At 42.0% G+C, this 25,932-nt stretch overlaps 1 protein-coding gene across 4 annotated transcripts in view; it reads right to left on the reverse strand.

Annotated features, from left to right (window-relative positions):
* ADAMTS12 (ADAM metallopeptidase with thrombospondin type 1 motif 12) overlaps window positions 1-25,932 on the reverse strand; it is a 418,668-nt gene that overhangs the window by 71,511 nt on the left and 321,225 nt on the right. For all 4 annotated transcript variants that reach the window (XM_060092771.1, XM_060092772.1, XM_060092769.1 and 1 more), the window contains exons 18-19: window positions 15,854-16,067; window positions 4,805-5,947 (exon numbers count right to left, since the gene is read on the reverse strand). In XM_060092771.1, the coding sequence (XP_059948754.1) occupies window positions 4,805-5,947; window positions 15,854-16,067 (1,357 nt within the window). The remainder of the gene's footprint in view (window positions 1-4,804; window positions 5,948-15,853; window positions 16,068-25,932) is intronic.

A 25,932-nucleotide genomic window follows, 5' to 3' on the forward strand; every position in this document is an offset into this window, starting at 1 on the left:
GCGACGCCATTATAGGGAGGGACAATCCTAAAGAAACAAGTTCAGATATGGGTAGAATAAAAAATCAGGGGAGAGTGGGAAACTCAAAACCCAAAGTCTTCATTCTGAATCCTGATCCTCTCAGACAATTCTGTGTATTAAACATTTTGTCTCAAAAGGTGCATAAAGGGAGCAGGCACCAAGCTCTCTCATGAAGGGGACTCCTGCCAAATGTGGAACTCTGTTCTTGTAATATCCTTGTAGCTTTACAAACCTCTGCAGTCTGGGCCAATTCCCCCTTTCCAGCCAAACTGCCTAGAATTAATAGCTCTCAATGGCTCCACCACGGTTGTCAAATTTTTGGTGAGCTATGATGTATTCAATAAGAGACTTTATTTCTGTTAAAGGTATGACATGAGGTAGAATTAATTTTTGTATCTTGATCTACTAAAATCAAAATGCGTCAGTTAACCTCTGGGCTCAAACAGTCATCAGGGTTGATAGGTACTTTTATTTAGGTTTAGTTTATTCGGATATAGTAACTTCTCATTAGATCAATTAACATTTATCAATTAGTTAACATGTATTAAATATCCTCAGGACAAATGTGTTAAAACACATTTACATAAGAGTATGGGAAAGGAAACTAATTTCTGGGTCATCCTAAAGCTACTTTTTAATGAAACTTTTGTATGAATTTGTGGACTGAGAAGAGCTGTCCATCTTTATTAACAGTCCTAATGTGGGGACTGTCCCATCTGAGAACTGCGATAGCCTCCAAAAGGGTCTCTCCTTTGGGCTGCACTTTGGTATCCCCTTCCATCTCAATACTATAAATGTTCTCCCCAAAGTCACCAGTGACCTTCTAATTGTAAGATCCATTAGGCCCACTGTCAGTCTTCATGTTCCTAGACATCTGTGGCACCACATTTCTTGATTTAAGCCTTAAATATTAGACTGTTCCTTACCAGTCTTTCACATGGTATCTCTTTGTCAGCCAGCTCCTTAAAATGTTGGTGTTTTCCAGAGTCCCAACCCTGGACCACTCCTCTTTGTGGCCTACAGGCTGTGCTTGGGTGACCTCCTTCACTTCCAAGGTTCTAACGTCTACCTATTGATCATGGCTACCAAATTTTATCTCCAGTTTTCACCTCTCTCAAGAACCTCAGACCCCCACACACAAACATCTGCTGGTTATCCTTTGGATATCCCACAGGTCCTATCGACTAAACTTGATCTGTAACTGAACTCATCAACCTTCCTTTCTTTGTCTCTTTTGAAACTTACTCTTCCTATACATTGTACTATATCTCAGTTTATAGGAGCATCACCTAACGGACACCCACGATTCCAACAGAATAGTCATGACAGACTCCTCTCCTCTCTCCTCTTCATACCCCACCATTCAATTCCCCACAAAGTCCTGCTGATCTCAAGTTCTCAGTGACTCCTGAATTCATCTTCCCTTCTTCATCCCAAGCAGTCTTGTCCTAGTTCTCATTCCTCATCTGGACTACTGCAGTATCCTCCCCACAGGTCAAATCCCTCATCCTCACTGCTTCCAGAATGAGCTACCTAAAACACACAGTGGGCCATGTCATTCAGTGGCAGAGACTGCTAGATACTCACTACAATCCTTTTCCCTCGTCTTCCTGGGTATACAATTAGATTACATTTTCCATCCACCTTGCTGTTTGGTTTGGTCATATGACTGAGTTCTAGACAATGGAAGGTGAGCAGAATTGATAAGTGCCCCTTCTAGGCTTGGCCCATAAAACCTCCCATGGGAGTGCCTCTGTGCTCTTTTCCCTTTCTGACTGTGACTGGGATGGTGACCCCAGGGCAAATTTGAAGACGGGAGGATGGCGGAGCCATTGTCAGACTGGATTCCCAGCATCATTTTCTACTACCACCACTGCAGACATGGAATCCCCTTGTATTATTATGCTGAGTGAGAAATCAATTTCTGGCGAACCATAACTTGTTTGGCTCTATTGGTTAACAACAGCCTAGACTCTGTGTGTGTGTGTGATTTCTAATTACATACACATACTGTATGCATGTCATTCATACTTTATTCTGATACTGATCCCATATATATGCCTTTTATGATCTACACTTTCACACTCTGTTTGACCTAGCTGGTATTCTTCTCAAGGCCCACAGTGTCTTTAATGGTAGGTACTTTCAGACTTCATCTCCATTGGCTAATTAACAAAATCCTACAAATTAACTAGTAGCCTCAGTTTCCATAACTTGTTCTCTTTATCTTTGAGTATGGACACACTGTCCAGACTGCTTTCTTGGATGCAGAACAATAAGCCTATTTATCTGTCCTTAAGGGATGCCCCATGCTTTTGGAAAGAAAGATACCTTTGGGTGGTACTACTTAAAAGGATATCATTCATAAAACCTAAACAGAACATTTTTATTTCAAAACATCTAGGCTGAACCCACTGCAGTGACATTATAGGCACCATTTGCCCCTGTAAAGTCAAAAGTAACCACGGAGCCCTCAATGTTATTTTAAGTACCTTCTTGTGAACTATGTGATTTTTTCATCTGTCCACCCAGGGTCACCACATAACTGGCATTGTTTTTATGTCATATGACCAAAGAAGAAACAAAAATAGCAGAAGGTAGAGAGAGTGGTGATGTTTTCTGATTTGCAAAGCAATGGATCATAGGCTATGAAGTCTGTCTGCTTGGGTTCAAATCCCTGCCATGTCACTCATGAGTGTGTGTGATTCTGGCTTCACCTTTCAGCTCCAGTTTCCTTATCTCTACAATGGGGGGAAATATTACAAATCTCCTTGGCCTGTGGTGAGGATTCACACATTCACATGAATGCATGTGAATTAGCATAAAATCATGCTATAAAGCATGGCACACACTTTATAGATGTTCATTGTCAACATCCTCCTCATCATTAAGAGCCCATTAGGACTTCCCTAATGGAAAGAAGCCTGACTAAAATGTCAGGGATCATGAGACCCACTCCTCTCCTTTTTTACAACAAATTGGATTACTCTTAAACATGAAAATCTTTTCTCCTCCTTAACCTGGATTCTTTACTTCCAAATGGGGATAATAAGATGCCCCTCCATTGACAGAAAATGAAATGAGTGTGATTTCACTTTAGAACTTAAAGTAAATCAATGTGAAACATAGTTCAAATGCAAACAAAAAATTTTGGAAGTTTGAATATACCTTTTTTTTTGCCACTATAGTCAATTTCAGGACCAATGATGCTGATTAATTCATACAAAAGAATTTTATATAGCTAAATTATCGATTGGTACTAAAATTCACTAGAGAGACAGCAGATAAGAGCAGAAAGATTTAGAAGATTCATCATCCAACTGACATGTCCAAAGACAAGTTACTTAACTGTTAAAAATCTTAGTTTTTCTCTACATAAATTGGTATAAACAAGACCCTACCTACTCCCCAGGACTGTCAAAAAGGGAAAATAGTAGACTACATATGGAAGTGGTTTGGAAATTAACATGCTTCATAAATGAAATATATTGTTATTTTATATTAGCTGTTAACACTTCTTTTTAGCTAGAGATGAGTCATGCGTTGTCATCAAAAATGCTGAATGACATCAACATGTGATTATTTTGCCACAAAGTCCTCTTTTGCATTGTCAAGTTATTTTTAACAAGTTCAAGTACTATGCATTTGAAATTCAAGTGGGTGAGAAATGAATTTGATGCTTCAAAGGATGTAATTAGCTCTAGAAATGAAGAAACAAATATCTAGCCAAATTCCTCAAACCTGAAAACAGGGACCAACACTTTGTCCTCATGTTTATTTTCTTCTTCCTCTATCTTCTAATCCTTTTAATAAGTTAAAAATGGAATTAAAAAAAAATGTCATGAAGAACCTAGGGGTAAAACGGGAATAAAGACACAGACCTACTTGAGAATGGACTTGAGGATATGGGGAGGGGGAAGGGTAAGCTGTGACAAAGCGAAAGAGAGGCATGGACATATATACACTACCAAACGTAAGGTAGATAGATAGTGGGAAGCAGCCGCATAGCACAGGGAGATCAACTCGGTGCTTTGTGACTGCCTGGAGGGGTGGGATGGGGAGGGTGGGAGGGAGGGAGATGCATGAGGGAAGGGATGTGGGAACAGATGTATATGTATGACTGATTCACTTTGTTATAAAGCAGAAACTAATAAAATATATATATATATATATATATATATATATATAAAGATTTTTTTAATGCAGGCAAACACTGAGTCCAAAAAGAAAAGAAATGCTTGATACACTGAGCTATAGAATTCTCTTAAAGAAATTTGTCTTAGATTTCCATTCCAATTGTGATTGCTTGACAGGTTTAACCCAGAGTCTCAACACTGGCTTTCTGAATGAAATATGAACTCAGGTCCTTCCAGTGGTCCCTCTTCACAGCATCATTACAGTTTGTAGCTGGAAGGGACACTGGAGAGGAGTGGTGATCTACACTAGTTCCACTGTTCTGTAGATCAAAAGCAGGCTCAGAGAGACAGACTGAATTCTCCACTGTCACACATCTGGCTCACTCAGGTCTCCTGATTTAGTTCTAGGTTCTTTTCACTATATCTCACTACATTTGTTCTCCTTCCCTGGATTTGTTTGTTTTCTTTCTTTCATTTTTGGAGTTAAGGAGGTGAAGAGGGAGGTGAGGGCATGGACCTGATAGCTTCACTTTTTTGTACATTAGACTATGTTTTACACAAGTCCATTTTGAAATTTGCACAGGAATACAACACCCCTAGCTAATTTCCATATAGAATCAGGCCTGGGTAAGAAATAGAACTCCTACCTCGCTCCAGTTTCCAACAGTCCAGTGCACAGGGCTGCGGCCTGTTGAGAGCTGCTTGTAATCCGAGGCATTCAGCAAAAACCCTTCAGCAATCAGACTTGTCGCGTCTTCCTCGGTCAGGACTGGTCCGGAACTCTGTGTTAGATTCATGTTGCTTGGAAGTTCTTGGGGGTGGTGGTTTACTGGCTTTTCTGAGTATGCTGGCTGGTGGTCTCCTCCCAGAGGGAGTGGAGTGTTAGCTGGCTTCTCAGTGACCATCCCCTCAGCTCTGGGTGCACCATTTTTGACAGTGATAGGCCTTTGGCTGGGCACCAGTCCTTCTGACACTGTGCTGAAGGGTGGCCACAGGGATGCCCCTCTAAGATAAGGTGTTGGCAGAGGTCCAAGTGGCATTTCTGTACTTCTTTCCACTGGAGCATCACTTCCAGGTACTCTGATCTGGGTCCATGTCACAGAGTTGTTCTCATCTTTGTTCTCAGGTTGTTCACGGTCTTCCCCTGAGCCACTGTGAATCTCCATTTCTGGCTCTTTGGTCAAGGGATTATAAAATGGAGTCACCTGCCATGTCACAGGATTGCTGGAAGTTGACAAATCAGAACCACTCACTGTTGTGACTATAAGGTCTCCCTCTGAGATAGGACCAGTGTCTGGATTGGAAACATTCTCTTCATTTGGCTGGGTACTCAAAGACCAGGAAGTGAGGATGGGCTGGGAAGTACTTCCAGTGGAAATGACATAATGGGAGTCCAGTTCAGTTTGGGTTGAACTATTCTGCCACTGTTTCCCATCCAGGTCTCCTTCTTTGGAGGCTGTGGTAGGACCAGGGCTGTTGATCATCAGAGCACTTGTGCTCATAGGCCCAGGCACTGTGGGTGTACTCAGCACCCTAGGACTGGGTGTAGTCAGCACCCTAGGACTAGGTGTAGTTGGAGGGATGGGCTTGAAGGGGTCAGTTGTTGGTAGCTTTTTCCCATTGGAAATTGTGCCTTTGTTGGGTTTTAGAATTCTCCGGCGAGATGGGCATTGCTGGAGGCCACATAGAGCTCGGCTATTGGGTTTCCTTGTCACATCACAGGGCTCATTGTGGTTCTTGGCACATGTGACACTGCGAATCCGCACTCCACCACCACAGGAGACAGAACACTGGAAAAGAGAGACGGCTGTTAGTCTAGTGTGGTGGAAAGATGTGTTAGTTCTCATGCTAAGGTTTATGGCAGATCGGGACAGGCCCAGTAGAAACTGAACTGTGCAGCTAAAATCATTCTCTACCTTTGTATAAGGTTTCTGTTCAGTTTTAGTTTCCCATGTAAATATGTATCTCTGGGAGACCACCTAAGGCTCAGGACTAACCATTTACCCTTTACAAAGTGAAAATGCAAACCATGAAATAGTAAAACTGAAGTCTCCCTGGGCTATGCCTGTTGGATAGTAGATCCACAAAGAGTGAAATGATTTAAACAGATCACCTAATTTTTAAAAAGAGATAGTAATATTATCTTCCCTAGGGTTTGATGCTATTAAATTAATGTAAACTGTTTACGTATTTTTTGGAATCTATTAGTTTAATGATATGAGCTTTTCCCTTTATATCCATATGGCCACATAGCCTCACTCAGGCATCCTAAGCTCCATTTTCTTGCCTGTGTCAGATGGACTCAGATTAAAAACGAGACAATAACCATACTCACACATGTATACAGATCCAGGACCTTTTATGAAATTTAAAGATGGGTAGTTAACCAGAGGTGGAGAGATACCATTTCCAAAGAGTTAGGGGAGTCCTGTAGCATGGCGCTGATACACACATGGACGGCAATGGCAGGTCCCCCTCCTTAGTGGTCCCTCCAGGCTCTGTAGGGCACAGGCAGCTAGATTGCCTTTTGGGGGAAACCTAATAGGACAGTCATTTCTCAGGATTCATGGTAAAGACAATGTCATCAGTCTTAGCAGCTGCAAACCACACATAGTTGCTACATAACACTAAATTTCTTGATATTTTGAAAAAAATCCATATTTTTACCAAACTGCTCCATTTTTAGCCTTCCTTTCCAATGACATTTTAAGTTAACCACCAAATATTGGTTCTTGAACATGGACTGTCCAGGAGTCTGTGCTGACTGTTTTGCATTCGTCTGTCTCACATCTCTGACCCTACAGTAGGTTTCTTGAAGATGGGGACTACATAATGTTTCCTGGATTTCAAAGAGCTTCACAGCCATTATTCTGTGTGATACTCTGTGAATATGAGCCCTGTGAGATTTATAGGGCTGTGAGATTTACAAGGTTGGAATTATTATTCCATCTCTTCCAAGAGAGGAAGCTGACACCCAGGAACCTGCTTGAAAGGCTGTAAGTCAGTGGCAGAGTAAGAATTAGATTAATTCCATGCCCCTCCCCACAGACCAAAAAAAAACCTAGCACAGGGCTTCCCTGGTGGCACAGTGGTTGAGTCTGCCTGCCAATGCAGGGGACACGGGTTCGTGCCCCGGTCCAGGAAGATCCCACATGCCGCAGAGTGGCTGGGCCCGTGAGCCATGGCCGCTGAGCCTGTGCGTCTGGAGCCTGTTCTCCACAACGGGAGAGGCCACAACAGTGAGAGGCCCGCGAACTGCAAAAAAAAAAAAAAAAAAAAAAACACCTAGCACAGCACAGTGGAAAGCAGTTTGTCTACTGAATTTACTTATTGACTTAACCAAACTTTTGATTTCTGAAAATTTACCCAAAGGCAGAAACTGTTTCTTATCCGTAACTGAATTCCAGGATAGTTCTTGGGATACAATGATCACTTACTACATATTTATTACATGACTGTTCTACTTGGAAAATAATCAGGAATGGGAAAATTCTTCTCCCTGTGAACTTATGCATTTTTCAGCTTGAATTTCTGGCCTTCTCAAGTCCTGTTTTCAATTTCCTCTGTATTGGAAAATAACTCCCCCCTTTATTTTGCTCCAATCCAGCATAATCACTCACTGATATATGATAGATCTGTTGAAATCAGCATCTTTGAAAAGCAGGAGAGACACGTGAGCACAGAAGACTGTGCAGCTCAGGGAATGTTCAACTGCAGGTTTGGGGTCAACCAATAAAGCTGTGAGTTTAAGATGTCAACAAACACTCAAATGCCCAGATCTAAGACTGAACTTCCAAGTTCTGATATAATGTTAATTAATCTTTGGTGGGAACGGTGCTTCATGGACCAAGACATGCACACTAATTTCCAACCATGTGGAGACTACCAGCTAAAGCTCTCAGAGCCCAGCAGTGAGGAAATGCTTTCTTCCAGCACTTTCCACGACTCACTTCACTTTGGAGCCTGGGACAGGCAGGCTGGGGGTATTTATTTTCCTGGTTTACTACAATATTTCTGCTCTTCTTGTGTATGGAGACACTTTATGCTCCATCCATTTTAGTCATCCTGAGTCACTTCTCCACTTATTACATTCTGATCCCATCTCCTAGGGTTTTCAAATCTCCACTTTGTAAAAATGTATCAGTCTAACCAAATAATCCTCCATGTATGTCTGAACATACTTCCATGATGGCAACCTCAGGTAGGCTCTGATCCAGAGGTGATTCATAAATGAGGACCCTGCTAGGACTAATGCCAAATATTCTCAAGCTGCAGGAATACTCTGCTTTGGGTTTTCTTTCCAAGAAATGTCAGAGTAGACAAAGCTCATAGTAGGAAACTCTTTGATTTTCCTTTTCTTTCTTTTCATTCCCTTTTTGTTTGTTTTGATTTGCAATGCCCCTAATACCCACAGACTTTACTGTACAACTTTACAAGCATTTCTAAAAATCCAAAAATATATGGGTGTGTGCCCTCCACCCCACGTTGAACTATGAAGTAAAAGAGCTATAAAACCTGTACGAAATAGCTTAAAGCCCTCAAGATGCCATTATTAACTTCATGCATGATGCAGGGACTAAGCCTCAGAGCTTCCTCATCTAGAAATTGAAAGTAATACTCACCTTTCAAGGCTGCTGTGAATATTATATAAGAAAACAACCTTAACACAGCACATAATATATAGAAGAAATTGGGAATTGGAAGCTATGATTATCACTGTTACAATATTGATGTTGATAATAACAATAGTAATAATAATAACAAAGGGCATGGGGGTCCCCAATTTCTACTATCCTTATGAAGCACAGAGTGACAAACAGACCTGTCTTAGGGCATGCTGTGAAGTGAGCAGGTGTCTGAGTAAAGCAGTTGTTGGCACAAGTCTAGAAGACACCTGTAAAGGCCCATATATCCCATGGGTTTATTGCTGGATTTTCTTTTAGATTCAGGTTTCCTAGGACTAATAGATAGATAAGTTTTTTTGTTTGTTTTGTTTTGTTTTAATTTATTTTTTTTTTGCGGTAAGTGGGCCTCTCATTGTTGTGGCCTCTCCCGTTGCGGAGCACAGGCTCCGGACGCACAGGCTCAGCGGCCATGGCTCATGGGCCCGGCTGCTCCACACACGGCATGTGGAATCTTCCCGGACCGGGGCACGAACCCGTGTCCCCTGCATCAGCAGGCGGACTCTCAACCACTGCACCACCAGGGGAGCCCAAGTTTTTTATTTTTAATTTACAAATTACAAGTATTAAATAATCTTATTCACTGTGAACTTGTTCAGCCTAAAAGAATAAAGCAGGAGTAAATAATCATTATCTAGGTGGTTGCTTAATTAAAATACATTAGCTTTTGATCTTTCAAAACAGAAGATTATTCTAGAACAGAAACACCAAAGTGGCAGCCTAAGGGCTACATGTGGCCCATTGGCATGTATTCTTTGGTCTGCTCAACTTCATAACAAACAAGCAAACAAACGAAATACAAACACCAAATTAGCGGCCAACATTTAAAAATGAGCAGATATCATTTTAAAATTCCAGGTTTTTAGCTTCTCTTGAAAAAGCAGATGATCTGTAACTATTGCCCCATTCCCAAATGGCAATTCAAAACTTCATGAATGGATACCTGGGTCTGGGAGAGTTTGTATGTTTTCCACCTACCATTCATCCCCATCTGCTTTCCTTACTCAGGAGACATGGAATCTTTCAAATAATCGATGGATACCATTCCTTCACATTGGGGCATATTGTGCCCAGTGAGAGAGTCAGTGTTAACTATCTACCAAGCATATTGGACCTAAAAACTCAGTTGCCTTTTCTCATAGTCACAGCATAACAAGCAGTGTTGTTATGCCTTCAGCCCATGCTTCTTCCAGTACATCTTCCAACTGTGTTTATCTCCTTAGAAGCTGTCAAACCCTTCAGATGAGATAAATGCAGGACACAAAGCCACACTTAGGGGCTTCCCTGGTGGCGCAGTGGTTGGGAGTCCACCTGCCGATGCAGGGGACACGGGTTCGTGCCCCTGTCCGGGAGGGTCCCACATGCCGCGGAGCAGCTGGGCCCATGAGCCATGGCCGCTGAGCCTGCGCGTCCGGAGCCTGTGCTCCACAACGGGAGAGACCACAACAGTGAGAGGCCCACATACCGCAAAAAACAAAAACGAAAACAAAAACAAAGCCACACTTAGAACTCATCTCAACTGGTAGTTTCAGAATTCTCTAAACCAATTTCTGCTATGATTATCTTACCCCCTTACCTTATAATTTTGACCCCGGTACCAGACAAAGCGTTTGTCAATCTGTTAATGTCCTCCCTGGGAGTTATCTTGCCCTCATTTGCCATCAATCTTAGATTAAGGTCTCTGGGGGGAACCCACTGAGAAAGAGGTCTGCTGCTAAATTAGTCACCTCCACCCATCTGAGGTGCACTGTGCAGTGGGGGGGACCCCCAGTTGGCTCAGAGCTGTAGTGTTAAGAGAGAGTTTATTCAAAACCACAGCTGAGGTTTCTCAGAGAGCTTGGGCTAAAGGGATGAGCAGGGAAACAGCTAATGCTTTGGGCATAAAAACATTTAATGCATAGTCTCAGGAATTTATAAATGAATGATTGGACCCCATACGAAAACCATTTTGAAAGTAAGCTAAAACCCTTAGGTACCTGTTATTGGCTGAATTGTGTCCCCTCCAAACAAAATATACCGGAGTTCTAACTCCTGCTCACCCTCTTCACTCGTACGTCAGAATGTGGTCTTATTTGGAGATGGAGTCTTTACAGAGGTAATCAAGTTAAAATGAGGTCACTAGGTTGGGCCTTAATCCAAACTGACCATAGTCCTCATGGAAAGGGTAAATTTGGACACAGAGACACACATATAGAGACAATGCCACATGAAGATGAAAGCAGAGATGAAGGTGATGCATCTACAAGCCAAGAAACACTAAAGATTCTGAGCAAAGCACTGGGGGTTAGGAGAAAAGCATGGAAAAGATTCTCCCTCACAGCCCTCAGAAGGAACAAACTCTGCCCACACCTTGATCTTGGACTTCTGGTTGCTGTGAATGAAAAATGTTGCCTGCCATATCAGTAAACAAAGGATGTTGCAGCCGTCAAGCCACTACAGCCACCGATGGTGAGCCCTGAGGGGACTCAGGATGGGGAAGAATAGGATCCTGGCCTGAGAGAGCTAAGGTGCACATCAAAGGCATGCTTTCAATGAACCTAGACTCTTGCATCTTCCCATATATAGAAAAGTGCTAAATTCCTTAACTTGAGATATCTGGTTTTCTTTAATTAACGGTAATCTTTAGATGTTCCAACTACCTGGTCTTTGTCACAAAAACCCCTCTATATGTCAATCCCAGTCTCCCAATTTATCCCTCCCCTTTCCCCCCTTGGTAACCATAAATTTGTTTTCTACATCTGTGACTCTATTTCTGTTTTGTACAACATCATAAATCAACTATACTCCAATAAAAATTAAGAGAAACAAACAAACCCTATATATCTTGGCTCATCCCTTACCTCTTTGGAGCACTCCCTCAGAGCTATCTGAGAGGCCGTGTCCCAGGCTTAATGCCTCAGTTTTGTCCACCAAATAAAACATAACTCTCGACTTTTAGGTTGTGCATTAGTTTCAGTCAACATTACAAAAATGGTGAGACAATACATTTCTATTGTTTAAGATACCCAGTTTGTAGTACTTTGTTATGGCAGCCCTAGCAAACGAATACAGTACTCTAGATAATTAAAAACAAATCAGACATGATGCAGAGAATCAGCATGGCTCCAGATTGGTTTTCTGTGAGTAGCTGTTTCAGACAAGGGTGCTCACATGTGTTTTCCAGGAAACCTGGCAAAGCATGGGCTGCTGACATCTGGGAAGGACTGAGATGTTGGCACTTGCAGAGGTCCCAAGCCAAGAGAGCAGGCAGTTGAGGCTAAAGCATCAGGTGTCCAGCCTCACAAGAGTGTCCTGGGCCTTGAATGAAACTAGGAAATACTGAGGGTAAGCGACTCAGCGATGTCTCCTCACCTTCCATGCTGTCTCCCTTCAGTTTGCAGGAACTCCTATGGCCTTCACATGAATTTTGTTTGCCTGTTTGTTTTGCTTTTCATTTAGCTATAGATAAGCCATTGGCACTTGCTGCAGTGCCTTCTGTTTGAAGAGTCAGGAGAGCTTGTGTGCGAAACATTTAATCTATCTGGTCACTTGTGCAAGCCAACACCCGAGTGAACAGCTTTGCACTTAATACATTCTTAGTAGCTGGGCAAATTAATTGCTTTGTTCATTTGTTTGATTGTGTGCTTTGGTCAGGCACAAAAAGGGTGGATTAAAGATCTTTGCAGACCCTGGGCAGGTCTGCTTTTGGAGGTTCCACCCTACAGCCCATCAAATATATTAAAAAGCATCTCTAGTTTCAAGTGAAATATAATCTTCTTCTGTAAAAACAATTTGAAAGGCTTTTTATTCTTTTGCATTTGAAAATAAATATTTGGTGAGGCCAACTCATTTAATTTATGAGTGGCTCTCATTTCTCAGCAATCATGATGCATAGTCAGGAATTCCAGCAAAATGAGAAAAGCCGATCTACAAATTGTTTCCAAACATAATACATTTTTTATGAATACTGAGAGCTGTCAAATTGTTACATTTTGCAGACTTCTGAGATGCTTTATGCCATAGTGTTCAGCCTGCCTTCAAACCCTAGCTTCATCACTTGGAGACTGTGCGACCTTGGACAAATTTCTAAATATCTCTAATGCCTCAGTTCCTTCACCAGTAAAATGGGGCTAATCAGACCATTGTGAGATATTGTGCTAATACCTATAAAGGTGCTTAATATACATACTAAATGTTTGATAATTCTTTGCTTTTAATATGTAATTTAATATTGATTTCTGATTTTGCAGTGTCCTTTGCTTTACTGGAACAATACATTTGTTTCCCCCCACCCCCCCTCAGGTCTCAAACATTTTTGTAGGCCCATGAAAAACTTGCAGGCTCTAAGCCCTGTGCTTACAGTGCTCCCCATCTAAAATGGCCCTGAGCTCAGGGAGGGAGTTAGATGAAAATGCGGGGGCCACCGATCAATTCTGTCTGGGGACTTGGGTGCCACTGACTGGACAAGACTTGCAAAATTAGAGTAGCGTGGAAAACAGACCCTTGTCTTCTTGCCTGATAATAAAGTTTCTATTTAGTGAACGCTTACCATTTACTAGGCACTATGTGAAGGGCTCACATGGATTATCATCAAACCTTCCAATAACCTGTCTTTCTAAATGAGTAAAGGCTGGGAGAGGTTTAACACTAGCTCAGTTAGGGCTTGCCAGAGCTGGAAAACCTTGACAGGGAAGGGCAGATCATGGATTTCCCTCTTCTGCTTTCCACCTTGGTCAGCCCAGGGAGGACAATTCTACAGGATTCTAGGAGCCTCACAGTTCTTAGGTATTTTGATCCAGTTACATGATAGCTTTAGGCCCATCCAGAGTGACCCAAATAGCCCAGTACAGACCAAGTGATCAGGTATTGCTGGAACACTACTTTTCATCAATTAATGTTGATCTCAAGACAAAATCCAGACCATAAATACTATGTGTAGCAAGAATCACTATATCATCTCTTAAAAAAGTATCCCAGCATAGAATGTCAAAGACATTCAGCATATTTCAGCAAAGCTCATTAGAGGGATAATGTGTACAGACATTAGCAAGACAGCAAAGGAAAGAAAGGAAGAGCCATTCAATGAATATTTTGATGCTGATTTAACTAAAAGAACCTCTCTTGACCACATCTCTTGAATGAAGGCAACGGTTCAGTCTCTCTGTGGATGCTGGAAACTGTATTCCATGTCTGCTGTCACTATACTATGCAGTGGCCTCTATTTGGAACAACAGACTTAGTACTTGTCACATCGTGCCAACTTTTCAGGCCCTGTTCTCCAGTTACGCACATCATTTTGCTCCCCAGAAACACAAACACAATGAAAAGAATTCCTCAGCCAAATGTGTAATTGCAGTCCTTTGAAAATACATGAAGATTCCGGCAATTAGTAAATTCTACATGACAAAAATTATTAACTGCTTTGGATGCAGCCAACGCACTTTTGGTAAACAGATTTAATGGACCAGTCACAATACCCCATTCAGCCTTATTTTGACAATACTGTAATTTACGGCAATCGAGGTTGGCAGTGGACTAATAGGTCAGGCCAGCCACAGGCTGTGACTGTACCTTCCAGGAACAGCAGGGGGGATATTCTGGCCTATTACTGATGTGTGCACATGCATCAGTAACACGCCTGTATTAGGCTGTAGGTATGTTTTCTTTACATGTATACCTTTGTCTTTTCTTTCTTGGTGTCTTAGCTCTCCCATTTGATAAGTTCTTACAATAAAGGGACCATATCTTTTTTATTTTCACCCAGGTGCTCCAGAGAATATCCTGTACAGAATTAGAAACTAAATAAACCTAAACTGTGACTCTGAGCTAATGAAATAGTTTTGGAAATAAGGTTATCAAAATGGCTGTATTCAAATGAGTGTTTTCTGCTTTCAAATAGTTATCTTCAGAAATGGAACCTTTGCTTATACAAAATTGTGAATTCTTCTTTAGATAATACTTTATAAGCTATGAAAAGCAATTGCATTTATTTATAATCAAATATCACTTTAAACACAAAGGTTTTATCCAAATGGATCTGATTACTCCTTTGTCCATCAGACTTAATTCTAATCAACTTTCTGTGGCATTCTCCTGAATCAAATATTCTCCATTTCTCTGAAGGTGAGTCTAAGAGGAATTCCTAAGACTCTGGTCAATGGTAGCATTATTGTGGAAACCATGTGGCTTCCCAAGGAAGCTCATAAGAAGTCAGCATCCATCGATAAATTCTGGCCTGTTGGTTTTACAAAATCATTTATTTTCTAGTCATTCCTTAGGTAACTGACTGAAATATGCATAGGGAAGAGACTCCAGCACCCTTGGAGAAAGCAGAGGTCTACTTCTACTACAGACTCTGGGAGCACAAGGCCTGATAGTTCCGGGTCCCACGGTGACCCAAAGAAAATTAAAGCCTGGGAGTCTTTCATGACCTCCTAGCCCATGAATTTATAATTATATGCAGAGAATTAGATCAGATTAATCTTGGGGAAATGCAACACTATTTGAATTTATGTGGCTAATATTATTACATGTCTTAAACCTTGATCAGGATTGAATAGATGGATGATGTGAGGGGCTTCTCCAAGTGGCAAGTAAACTTACTCTCTATCATGCCAAGTAGAGTGACCCACATTTGGTTTTCTAGTATGAAGCATAACTACCAGTAAATGTTTGACAAACCAACTCTTGGGGTAGGTGGGGGAGCCCTGATTTGCTACCAATGGTTTAATAATGGGCCAGCAAAAATCCTGAGGATTTTTCAATTATCTGTCGTGAGTCTGAGCGAGCAAGATCCAGCTCATCCCTGGCGGGTATTTGACCACTGGGCAGGTGAGAGGAAGATCCTGTGAGAATGGAAAACAAGCACAATAGGATACTGGGAGGTGGGAAATGTAGGAAGTAGACCAGAGGTTATAAACGCTGGCCATTGTGCACTTTTACCCCAGTTCACTTTGGATTAGTTAATGAAGAGGACTGGGTGGGGGGCTGAGGAAGCATGAGTAGCACTGGCCTTCCTTTGACCCCTGAGCTCACCTCACTCCAGTTGCCCACTGTCCAGTCTGATGGGCACAAGATGTCTCTGTTGCAGGAGGTGAGGGTCTTGGGCTTCAGCAGGTGCTGGCAGTCTTGAGCCGGGAGAGCCTGCTGTTCATCAGAGCCCATGGTCTGGATGCACAGCACTGTTCGCTTCTTCTCTCCATGGGGCCCACATGTCGCCGAACATGCTTCCCACTCTCCTGCCCACCACCTGTAGACACACATGGACATGTCAGAGAAGATCACCCGGAGGAGACACACATTCAGTTCAGCCACTGGCAAGAAACTGGGAGCAGATGCTCTGATTACAGAACTGGGAGGTCCCTGAAGATGCTCCAGCCTAGCAGAGGGAGCTCTGGGGACAGGGCCACGGCTAGCTTGTTCAATCACAGCTCCGGAAGCCAGCAGACTACCTGGCATAAGTAGATGCTAAGTAATGATATCTGTAAATAGAAAAAAGAAAAAAAAATCCCTCTCTTTTCAGTCAAGAAAACTGAGGTCCAGTTTTCTGTTGTGCAACCTCAGGAAAGTTTAGGCCTTACTCTCCACATCTGTTAAATGGATGTAATGACACTGACTTTAGATGAGTGATGTGGATGAAACAAAACAGCAGTTTATGTACAGTGCATAGTACAGAGCCTGACATAATACAAACTCAATCATTTGTAATTATTGTTCTTTGGACTTCTGCTTTTGACTAAAAGAATCCAATCAGAATCTAAGTCTCCTGGCTCCTAATTGAATGTTCTTCTATTTCAGTGTGAAGCAGGTACTTAAACACTTATTAATTTTCAATTATTTAGGAGATGATCAATCGGGGGCATGGCCTTCATTGACACCCTTCCCCCATCTCCTTCAGTCTACCTGTTAACATTCTCACTGGTCCCTTTAATAAGAAAGGAGTAGAAAAACAAGAAACTTATGAAATAATTTCATTTTTTGTCAGCTGTTCTTGATAAGTTGAATAGTTGAAACTGTTGGCTAAATTAATATTTTGGATTCTCCATGGAAAAATGAAGATGTGTGCTCTTCCTCTACATGTTATCATGGAAGATTGGCTCAAGATTCTGGGATGTGGGCCCAGTAGTTTCACAGAAGTTGCTTTTGAAAGTGGCGAGGAGCCCTCTTCGGAGACCCCTCTTTTCTTCCTTCCCCATCATTGTGCAAATCTTCCTCAACACAAAATACAGAACAGGTGTCTTGACCCAGTGTGGTTTGGGTCCACCGTTGCTATAGACGTATAGTCTGCTTATTCATCCCTCTATGCAGGAATAAAATGGAATATTTGTTTTTCATGGGAAAACAGTACAGCATGTGAATTCCTTCATTCCTAATTTTAAGGAAACCTTCTGACCTTGAGACAGTATTGAATTTTGAAGAAGATTAAACTTTGTACTATTACGTATGTTTACAAAATATTGGATTTATTTAGGTAGAACTTCTTTGATTCTTATATTTTTAATCTCTGGTTAAAAATACTAGAAGAAAGCTCTCCCTCAAGTCTGTTATACTCTTCAGTTAATAAGATTACTTATTTATTTTTTGGTGTTTAACATCTGGCCATCTGGTGTGGATAAAGAGCTAATATTGGAACCATATGATATGACACCAAATAAATGCCCACTCTATTATTCTAATTACTCTGTCCTACCTCTGACATTTCTAAGGGAGGCCAGACACACTATTGAATAGATCAAATGCCATTCTGGAAGGGCCTTAATGTGAGCTGACTAAAAGTCTAATTTATCTAGTTACTTGCTACAAGGCTTTCTACTATGTCACTGCAAGGTGATAACAGACTTCCTTGTTTCTCTTTCTGAAATTTCCTCCACAGTCTCCTGGGGACATCTTGCATATGTTTGTCCCTAGTTTAAAGTGAGACCCATCCTCTTTATTTCCCTGCAAACGTTTTCCAGGCCCAGGACTCAGGAGCTATTGCCAAATTGTTCTCTGTTGTCCATCTCATTTTTTTCAGTGTCTTCCACAATCATACCTCTTCTAGGAGATTTATAACAGAAGACTGTTTACATGCTCTGAGTGATTGGTGAGAAGGATAATATAACACGCAAAGAACTCAGCAGGACAAAAGGCCAAGCACACCTATTTATTCACCCCCAATAAGACAACCTTTCTAGTTTCATCAGCATAGAATCAACAACAACTTAATGACTTTTTCCATTTTTGCCATTGATTTCTCTCTTGCCAAAAAGTCCATGACACCTGTCAAACCTAACGTACAATTGGATAATTGATCATGCGTTGTCTTGGATTGTTCGTTAGTCCCTGTAATTAGTCAATCTTATCATTCCAGTTACTTAGTAAAAGTCCTAAGGACTGGGGCTCTATCAGTGATTCTCACTGTACCATCACCTGGAGAGCTTTAAAAAAGTTATCAGTGTTATCAGGCCCCATTGCTATATTGGATGGCCAGAATCTCTTGGGCATAAGACCAAGGTATCAGTGTTTTTTAAGGGTTCTTCGATGACTTTCATATGAAGTCAGGATTAGAAATCACTGGTGTCATGATACCAAATCAATGGATTTGATTGTTTATCTTAAAATTTTCCTACCCAAAAAAATGGACACTGCGGTTTTAGTATGAATTATGTGTAATACAGAAGTGTGTGTGTGTGTGTGTGTGTGTGTGTCGAGACCCTCAAAGACCCTGTAGTTGCCCTGGAAAAGTTTACTATAGTTTGGAAATCAAGTACAAAGATCTGTATCTTCTACCCACACCCATACCAGTGCTTGCTCAGGAAGCTCTGACTACCAATAAACCAATAAGTTACAAAAATTAACTCTTTCCAACCCTCATTACTCAGAAAACTGACAGTCCTAATCTGAATTTGTTAAACTCTTGCTCAGAATAGTAATTTCCTTAAAAATATCAATTTTTATAATTACTATCTTTGTACTAATCTTTTCCCTAATAGCATTTACATACATCCCAAAATCCAATTCAATTGGCATTCTACATTCCAACATAACAATCTTTATTACAATATAGGCACTATTGCTTCCTTGATCTTTATACACAGTGTATCCACATTCTCACTGTATCCTGTTCATTCCACCTCATTTTCTCTAGCTTTCTTGTTGTCTCCCATGCACACCATGCTCATTGCTCTCCCACCTCTCATGGACTTTGCCCAGTCTCAGTGACCCCATTCCTTTCATTTAGATTGGTGGTTCTCAACCAATGGAGATTCCCACAGCCACCTCCCCAAGGGGACATTTGGGAATATCTGAAGACACTTTTGGTTGTCACAGATGAGGGTAGAGGTGTGCTCTTGGCATCTAGTGGGCAGAGAACAGGGATGCTGCAAAATATCCTACGATGTACAGGACACCCCCCATGGCAAAGAATTATCCAGCCCAGAGTGGCTCTAGTGCTGAGGCTGAGAAACCTGGATTTAAATCATGAGCAGTTCTTTTGGCATTGAAACCTACATGCAGCTGCCACGGTGGAAAGAGTTTATGGAGTTGGAGTTTATGGAGCATTTGGATATGCTGGGCACCATCACAGCTGTAGGCTAGCAGAGCTTTACTTTGTTGTAAATCAAAGTTCAGAGAGAGGTCCATATAAAGAAAAGACTCAAATGACGTCTTTCTGGAGTCAGATACACTTTCAATTCCAAAGAATTTCTTTCTTGACAGGATATTCCATCCTGGAGTGTGCTGCACAAGACTTTCATTCTGAAAGCCATTGACCATGTAACACACATTTCTTTATATACATATATATATATATTTAATTTTAATTTTTTGGCTATGTAGGGTCTTTGCTGCTGTGCGTGGGCTTTCTCTAGTTGCAGGGAGCGGGGGCTACTCTTCGCTGAGGTGTGTGGGCTTCCCATTGCCATGGCTTCTCTTGTTGCAGAGCCTGGGCTCTAGGCATGCAGGCTTCAGTAGTTGCAGCATGCGGGCTTGGTAGTTGCGGCACGTGGACCCCACTAGTTGCAGCGCGTGGGCTCTGGGGCATGCAGGCTTTAGTAGTTGTGGCACATGGGCTCAGTAGTTGTGGCTCATGGGCTTAGTTGCTCCGTGGCATGTGGGATCTTCCTGGACCAAGGATTGAACCCATGTCCCCCGCATTGGCAGGCGGATTCTTAACCACTGCACCACCAGGGAAGTTCCCAACACATATTTCTTATGTTTAGATTACCAGAAGCTTTTATTAAATCTTTAAAATCTGTCTTAAGTACCCAATTGGGAAAGAACACAGAATGTCCAAATTGGATGTAGAGACAAATTATTACTGAAGGACAATAAACCATAAATAAAAGATTAAATCTTGCATATGAAATCATTTTAGGAAGGGGAAATGACAGCTCTGAATGATGGGTATGAACTTTTCAGATAGCATGAAAATTAGGTGATAGAGGAAGATATTGCAACTTGAAATTCGCATCCAAGGAAACTACTGGACTAAGCTTTCAAAAACAAATAATATTAACACAGCTATCGACATTTATTATTTATTTTTTAAAAAAGCAAGTTAACTTAATTTCCTTTCTTTAATCCCCTTGTGAGTTTGCAGGCATGATTTAGCTTTGAAGTTAGAACTTTCTGCTTGTTTATAACATTTTCATTGTGTTTTAATGTGTGAGAAATATTGTAAATTTGGGGAATATGATTTTACCAAAAGCTGTTCATCCTGAGATCCTGGGCAGCAACATGGTGTACTAACACCAGCATAGAATTCTCAGTAGACCAATCAACGTTCAAATCTAGACTCTACCACTTATTGTTAAGTGACTTGGGAAAATTTTTGTGAAGACTTTAGTGTCCTCATCTGTACAATGAGATAAAAGTATCTACCAATCAGGATTGCTAACATGAATAAATTGTTTGGTAATATGGAAAGGGCTTGAAACAAAATGGGTTCTCAATCCAGAAATCACGCTCCTTGGTATTTACCCAAAGGAGCTGAAAACTTTTTTTTCACACAGAAACCTGCATATGGATGTTTACAGTAGCTTTACTCATAACTGCCAAAGCTTGGAAGCAACCAAGATGTCCTTCAGAAAGTGAATGGATATTCCATCCAGACAATGGAATATTATTCACACTAAAAAGCAATGAGCTATCAAGCCATCAAAAGACACGGTGAGGGCTTCCCTGTTGGCACGGTGGTTGAGAGTCCGCCTGTCGATGTGGGGGACGCGGGTTCGTGCCCCGGTCTGGGAGGATCCCACATGCCGTGGAGTGGCTAGGCCCATGAGCCATGGCCACTGAGCCTGCGCATCCGGAGCCTGTGCTCCGCAACGGGAGAGGCCACAGAGGTCAGAGACCCGTGTACCATGAAAAAAAAAAAAAAAAAAGGACACGGCAAAACCTTAAATGCATATTACTCAGTGAAAGAAGACAATTTGAAAGGTTATATACTGTATGATTCCCACTATATGGCATTCTGGAAAAGGCAAAACTATAGAGACAGTAAAAAGATCAGCGGTTGTCAAAAGAGGGAAGTAGAGATGAATAGCCAAAGCACAGAGGATTTTTAGGTAGTGAAAATACCCCGTATGATAACATAATGATGGGTACATGTCATTATATATTTGTCAAAACCCATAGAATGTACAACACCAAGAGTGAGAACCCTATGGTAAACTATAGACTTTGGGTAATTATGATATGTCAATGTAGATTCATCAATAAAAGAGTAAATAAATAAAGCAAAAGAAAAAAGTAAAAATAGTGGGTTCTTAAAAATTGTTAGTTACCTCTCTACCACCTGGGAATACTAACCACCTTCTACCCCCTGACTTTATGATGAATCTTTTGGGAAGCTGAAATGCCATCATAAGTAAGAAGGACTTCTGTAAATTAACCATTATGTTGGAATATTTCATGGCATTCTATTTAGCTTATCATATGCTACTTCAGAATGCATTTTCAGAAATTGTACCTGTTATGTGCTGTATTTACTTAACATTTTCAGGAGTCAAATATCTCTAACCAAGTTAGAGAGCCTTATCTACTTCAACAGAAATGAACTGCGTAAGAGAAGCACCATAGGTGAATTTGCCAGTTGTTATTTTGATAAAGATTTAGTCCAGATGCATTAAATAAACAAGTACAGATTCAGGGAAAAGAACACATATACAATACTAGGACAAATAAATATTAAAAATGAAATTTCAATAAAATTTGCTAGCTGGGGTCAAGTACAGGTACCATAAATTTTAAACATAAATGTATGTATGTATGCATGTAATTTTGTGTGTGTGTTGTGTGTGTATCACCTTCAGTATTAAAAAAAAAAAGTCAAGGGCATACATTTTACTTTCCAGTTTAAAAAACCCACTACTGGGGGACTTCCCTGGTGGTCCAGTGGTTGAGAATCCACCTGCCAATGCAGGGGACATGGTTTCAATCCCTGGTCCAGGAAGATCCCACATGCTGTGGAGCAACTAAGCCCGTGTGCCACAACTACTAAGCCTGTGCTCTGAAGCCTGCGAGCCACAACTACTGAGCCCACGTGCCATGACTACTGAAGACTGTGTGCCTAGAGCCCGTGCTCCGCAACAAGGGAAGCCACTGCAATGAGAAGCCCACGCACCGCAACAAAGAGTAGCCCACGCACAGCAATGAAGACCCAACACAGCCAAAAATAAAATAATAACAATAAAAATTAATTATAAAATTTAAAAAAACCAACACCACTATTGGGATCATTAATATCCCTCTCTGAAGGCTGTGCCTTTAGCCTGAGGTCTGAACTGGGTAAATTCAGGCTTGATCTGCTAATTTTTGATCTTGAAGTATCACAAGCTGGAGCCCATGCATTAATCATGTACAGAAACTCAAGAAATTCGGAACTTGGGAAATAGATACCAGACAGAGAGAAATCAGAACAAAAAATGCTACCAAATAATAAGGATTTTAAAAGACTTGTCAAATTGCATATGCTTTGCTCTTCTTCCGTAAGTATAATCTTCAAATTGTTTAGAGGGAATCGGAGGAAATTATGTTTCCAACACAACAGCAGAAACTGGAAATAGGATGGATTGTTTTCCTCCCTTGAAGTACAGTGGTGTAGAATGGCAGAAGCAGCAGCTGCAGAAATGATCACCAGCTCACCAAGAAAACCTGGGCACCGGATGTCACATTTGTGCTGATTGGGACAGCACAGTGACTGCCTGGTAACCTGGTTCCAGGTATTTGCGGCCATCAGCACTTCCATTCTAACCGCCGGGGCTTCATTACTGATTTTGTGGGAGGGGGTCGTGTAATTGGTCCATTCCAAAATTTTGCTCTGAATCAACAAACTGCATCCATGCACTTAGCTTAGGAAGCCTTCCAGGAAAACAAAAACCCAAAGTATTGTTTACCTTGTTCTAACAATGCCGCTCTTAGAACTGAGAGATAAAGAGATGGAGGTAACCACAAAGCCCCAGGGAGGACAGGGACCATAGACAGCGATGAGGAGGGAAGGCATTAGGAAGGCATCCAGATGCCTGCCTGCTCGTCCCAGCCCTGGCAGCAACAGGTCCGTCTTGCTGGTGTGCGTGTATCTCACATGGCCTTCCTGGCTGTCAGCTTCCTTAGGAAGTGACATATTTGTGTTACTTCAGAAAATCCTTTGCCACATGCTCTGAGGAAACCCTAATCACATGGTTTTCCAAGCTTTGGTGCTTCTATGACTTGGTGGAAAGATTGTCCCTGCTCTCCCCCTGCTTTTACATTATGCTTACATTAATTAGTATGCTGCCTGTGTTAGTTTCCTAGGGCTGCTGTAACAAATCACCACAAACCTGGTGGCTGAAAACAACAGAGATCTAGTTTCTTATAGTTCCAGAGGCCAGACACCCAAGTCAGCATTACTGGGATGAAGTCAAGGTTTTGGCAGGGTTGTACTCCCTTCGAAGGCTCTAGGGAAGATCCATTCCTTGTCTCTTTTCAATCTCTGTTGGCCACCAGCACTCCCTGGCTTGTGGCCCATCACTCCAATCTTTAGGCCAGTGTCTTCAAATCTTTCTACTCCAACTTCATATTGTTTCTCATGTGTGTGTGTGTGTGTGTGTGTGTGTGTGTGTGAGAGAGAGAGAGAGAGAAAGAGAGAGAGAGAGAGAGAGAAAGTTCTCTAACTCTCCTATAAGGACACTGTGATGGAATTTAGGGCCCAAGTGGGTAATCCAGCATAATCTCATTTCAAGACCCTTTAACTTAATCACACCTGCAAAGGCCCTTTTTCTAAATAAGGTAACACTTGCAGGTTCTAGGGACCAGGATGTGGATATCTTGAGGGCTAGCTTTTAGCCACCATATGACTACACTCAGGGCCAACTTCAAGTCCCCAGAGCTCAGCCTGTATTACTTAAGAATTCCTCTATCAAGGCTCCTCCTCTGTATCTACCAGGCTTCAGCCTCAGCTCATCTCCTGTCTGCCAGACTCTGGACTCTTGCCCCAGTATCTGTCTCCTTCTAGCGCTGGTTGTATCTTTTTTATTTAAAAATAAATTTATTTATTTATTTATTTTTGGCTGCATTGGGTCTTCATTGTTGTGCGTGGGCTTTCTCCAGTTGCAGCGAACAGGGGCTACTCTTCGTTGCAGTGCATGGGCTTCTCATTGTGGTGGCTTCTCTTGTTGCAGAGCATGGGCTCTAGGCCTGTGGGCTTCAGTAGTTGTGGCACAGGGGCTTAGTTGCTCTGTGGCATGCGGGATCTTCCTGGACCAGGGCTCGAACCTGTGTACCCTGCATTGGCAGGCAGCTTCTTAACCACTGCACCACCAGGGAAGTCCCTAGCACTGGTTGTATCTTATTATAGAGTCACCTTCAACTAGAAAGTTCTGCAATTAGAGTGCAGAGGTACGTAAAGATAACCACCCTATGGCAACTGAATTCCGAAAATAGTGAAGCCAAGATTTTAGCTACAGGTGAATAAGAAAATGTGATACCGATTGATGTCTCTTCTAAAATAGAGAGCTGCTACAATCTTCAATCCACAATCTTCTTTGACTGTGTTGCTTTTATGGACACGACTAATATCCCCAGCTATACCTTGGCCCCAGCAGGTAAGTGCCCGCATCAAAATCTTCTGGTGCCCACCACACCTAGCAGAGTGCTTGCTTTTCCTCAGACACAGATTGAGTAAGGGGTGAGGTGCATGCCTCTTTGAGGAGTCTGCTGTATGTCAACCTGCTGCAGGCTTAGAGCTAGTTAGCCTTGAGTATTAGGAGTTCTGCCTGGAACCAGGTACCCAGACACATATCTCTTATTATTATTTTTTTTGTGTGTGGTACACTGGCCTCTCACTGTTATGGCCTCTCCCGTTGTGGAGCACAGGCTCCGGACGTGCAGGCTCAGTGGCCATGGCTCACGGGCCCAGCTGCTCCGCGGCATGTGGGATCTTCCCGGACCAGGGCACGAACCCGCATCCCCTGCATCAGCAGGCGGACTCTCAACCACTGCGCCACCAGGGAAGCCCCATATCTCTTATTATATCACAATATCACAGTGCTCAGTAAAGGGTAACTGTTATATGGTTATTATCACTGTTGTATCTGTCATGGAAAATAATGAATGCTTAACAAATAGTTGCTGGTAATATTAAGGCCAGGCAGACTAAGTAAAATAATAAAAATGAGAACCTGAACCCCAGGGATAAAATTAGCTTCAAGAAATAAACAGCTGTGGTTATAAAAAGGTAGCCACTCACCAGGGAGTGTGGCTTTGAAAAGTGAGGTGAGAAGCCCAGGCATGTATGCAGTGGTAGTCAGCTAGTGAGGGCAAAAGGAAGTGACTGATGACAGTCATTAACTCTGAGCGAGAATAAGTATGCTGGAAGCCCATAAGCTCTGTGGCGTGGTAGGCTATTGATTAGATAAGGCTAGCGATAAGAAACGTTCCTCTTGGGCTTCCCTGGTGGTGCAGTGGTTGAGGGTCCACCTGCCGATGCAGGGGACATGGGTCCATGCCCCGGTCCGGGAGGATCCCACATGCCGCGGAGCGGCTGGGCCCGTGAGCCATGGCCACTGAGCCTGCGCGTCTGGAGCCTGTGCTCTGCAATGGGAGAGGCCACAACAGTGAGAGGCCCAAGTACCGCAAAAAAAAAAAAAAAAAAAAAA

Source organism: Mesoplodon densirostris, chromosome 3 (assembly GCF_025265405.1).
Source record: "Mesoplodon densirostris isolate mMesDen1 chromosome 3, mMesDen1 primary haplotype, whole genome shotgun sequence".
Lineage (NCBI taxonomy): Eukaryota > Metazoa > Chordata > Mammalia > Artiodactyla > Ziphiidae > Mesoplodon > Mesoplodon densirostris.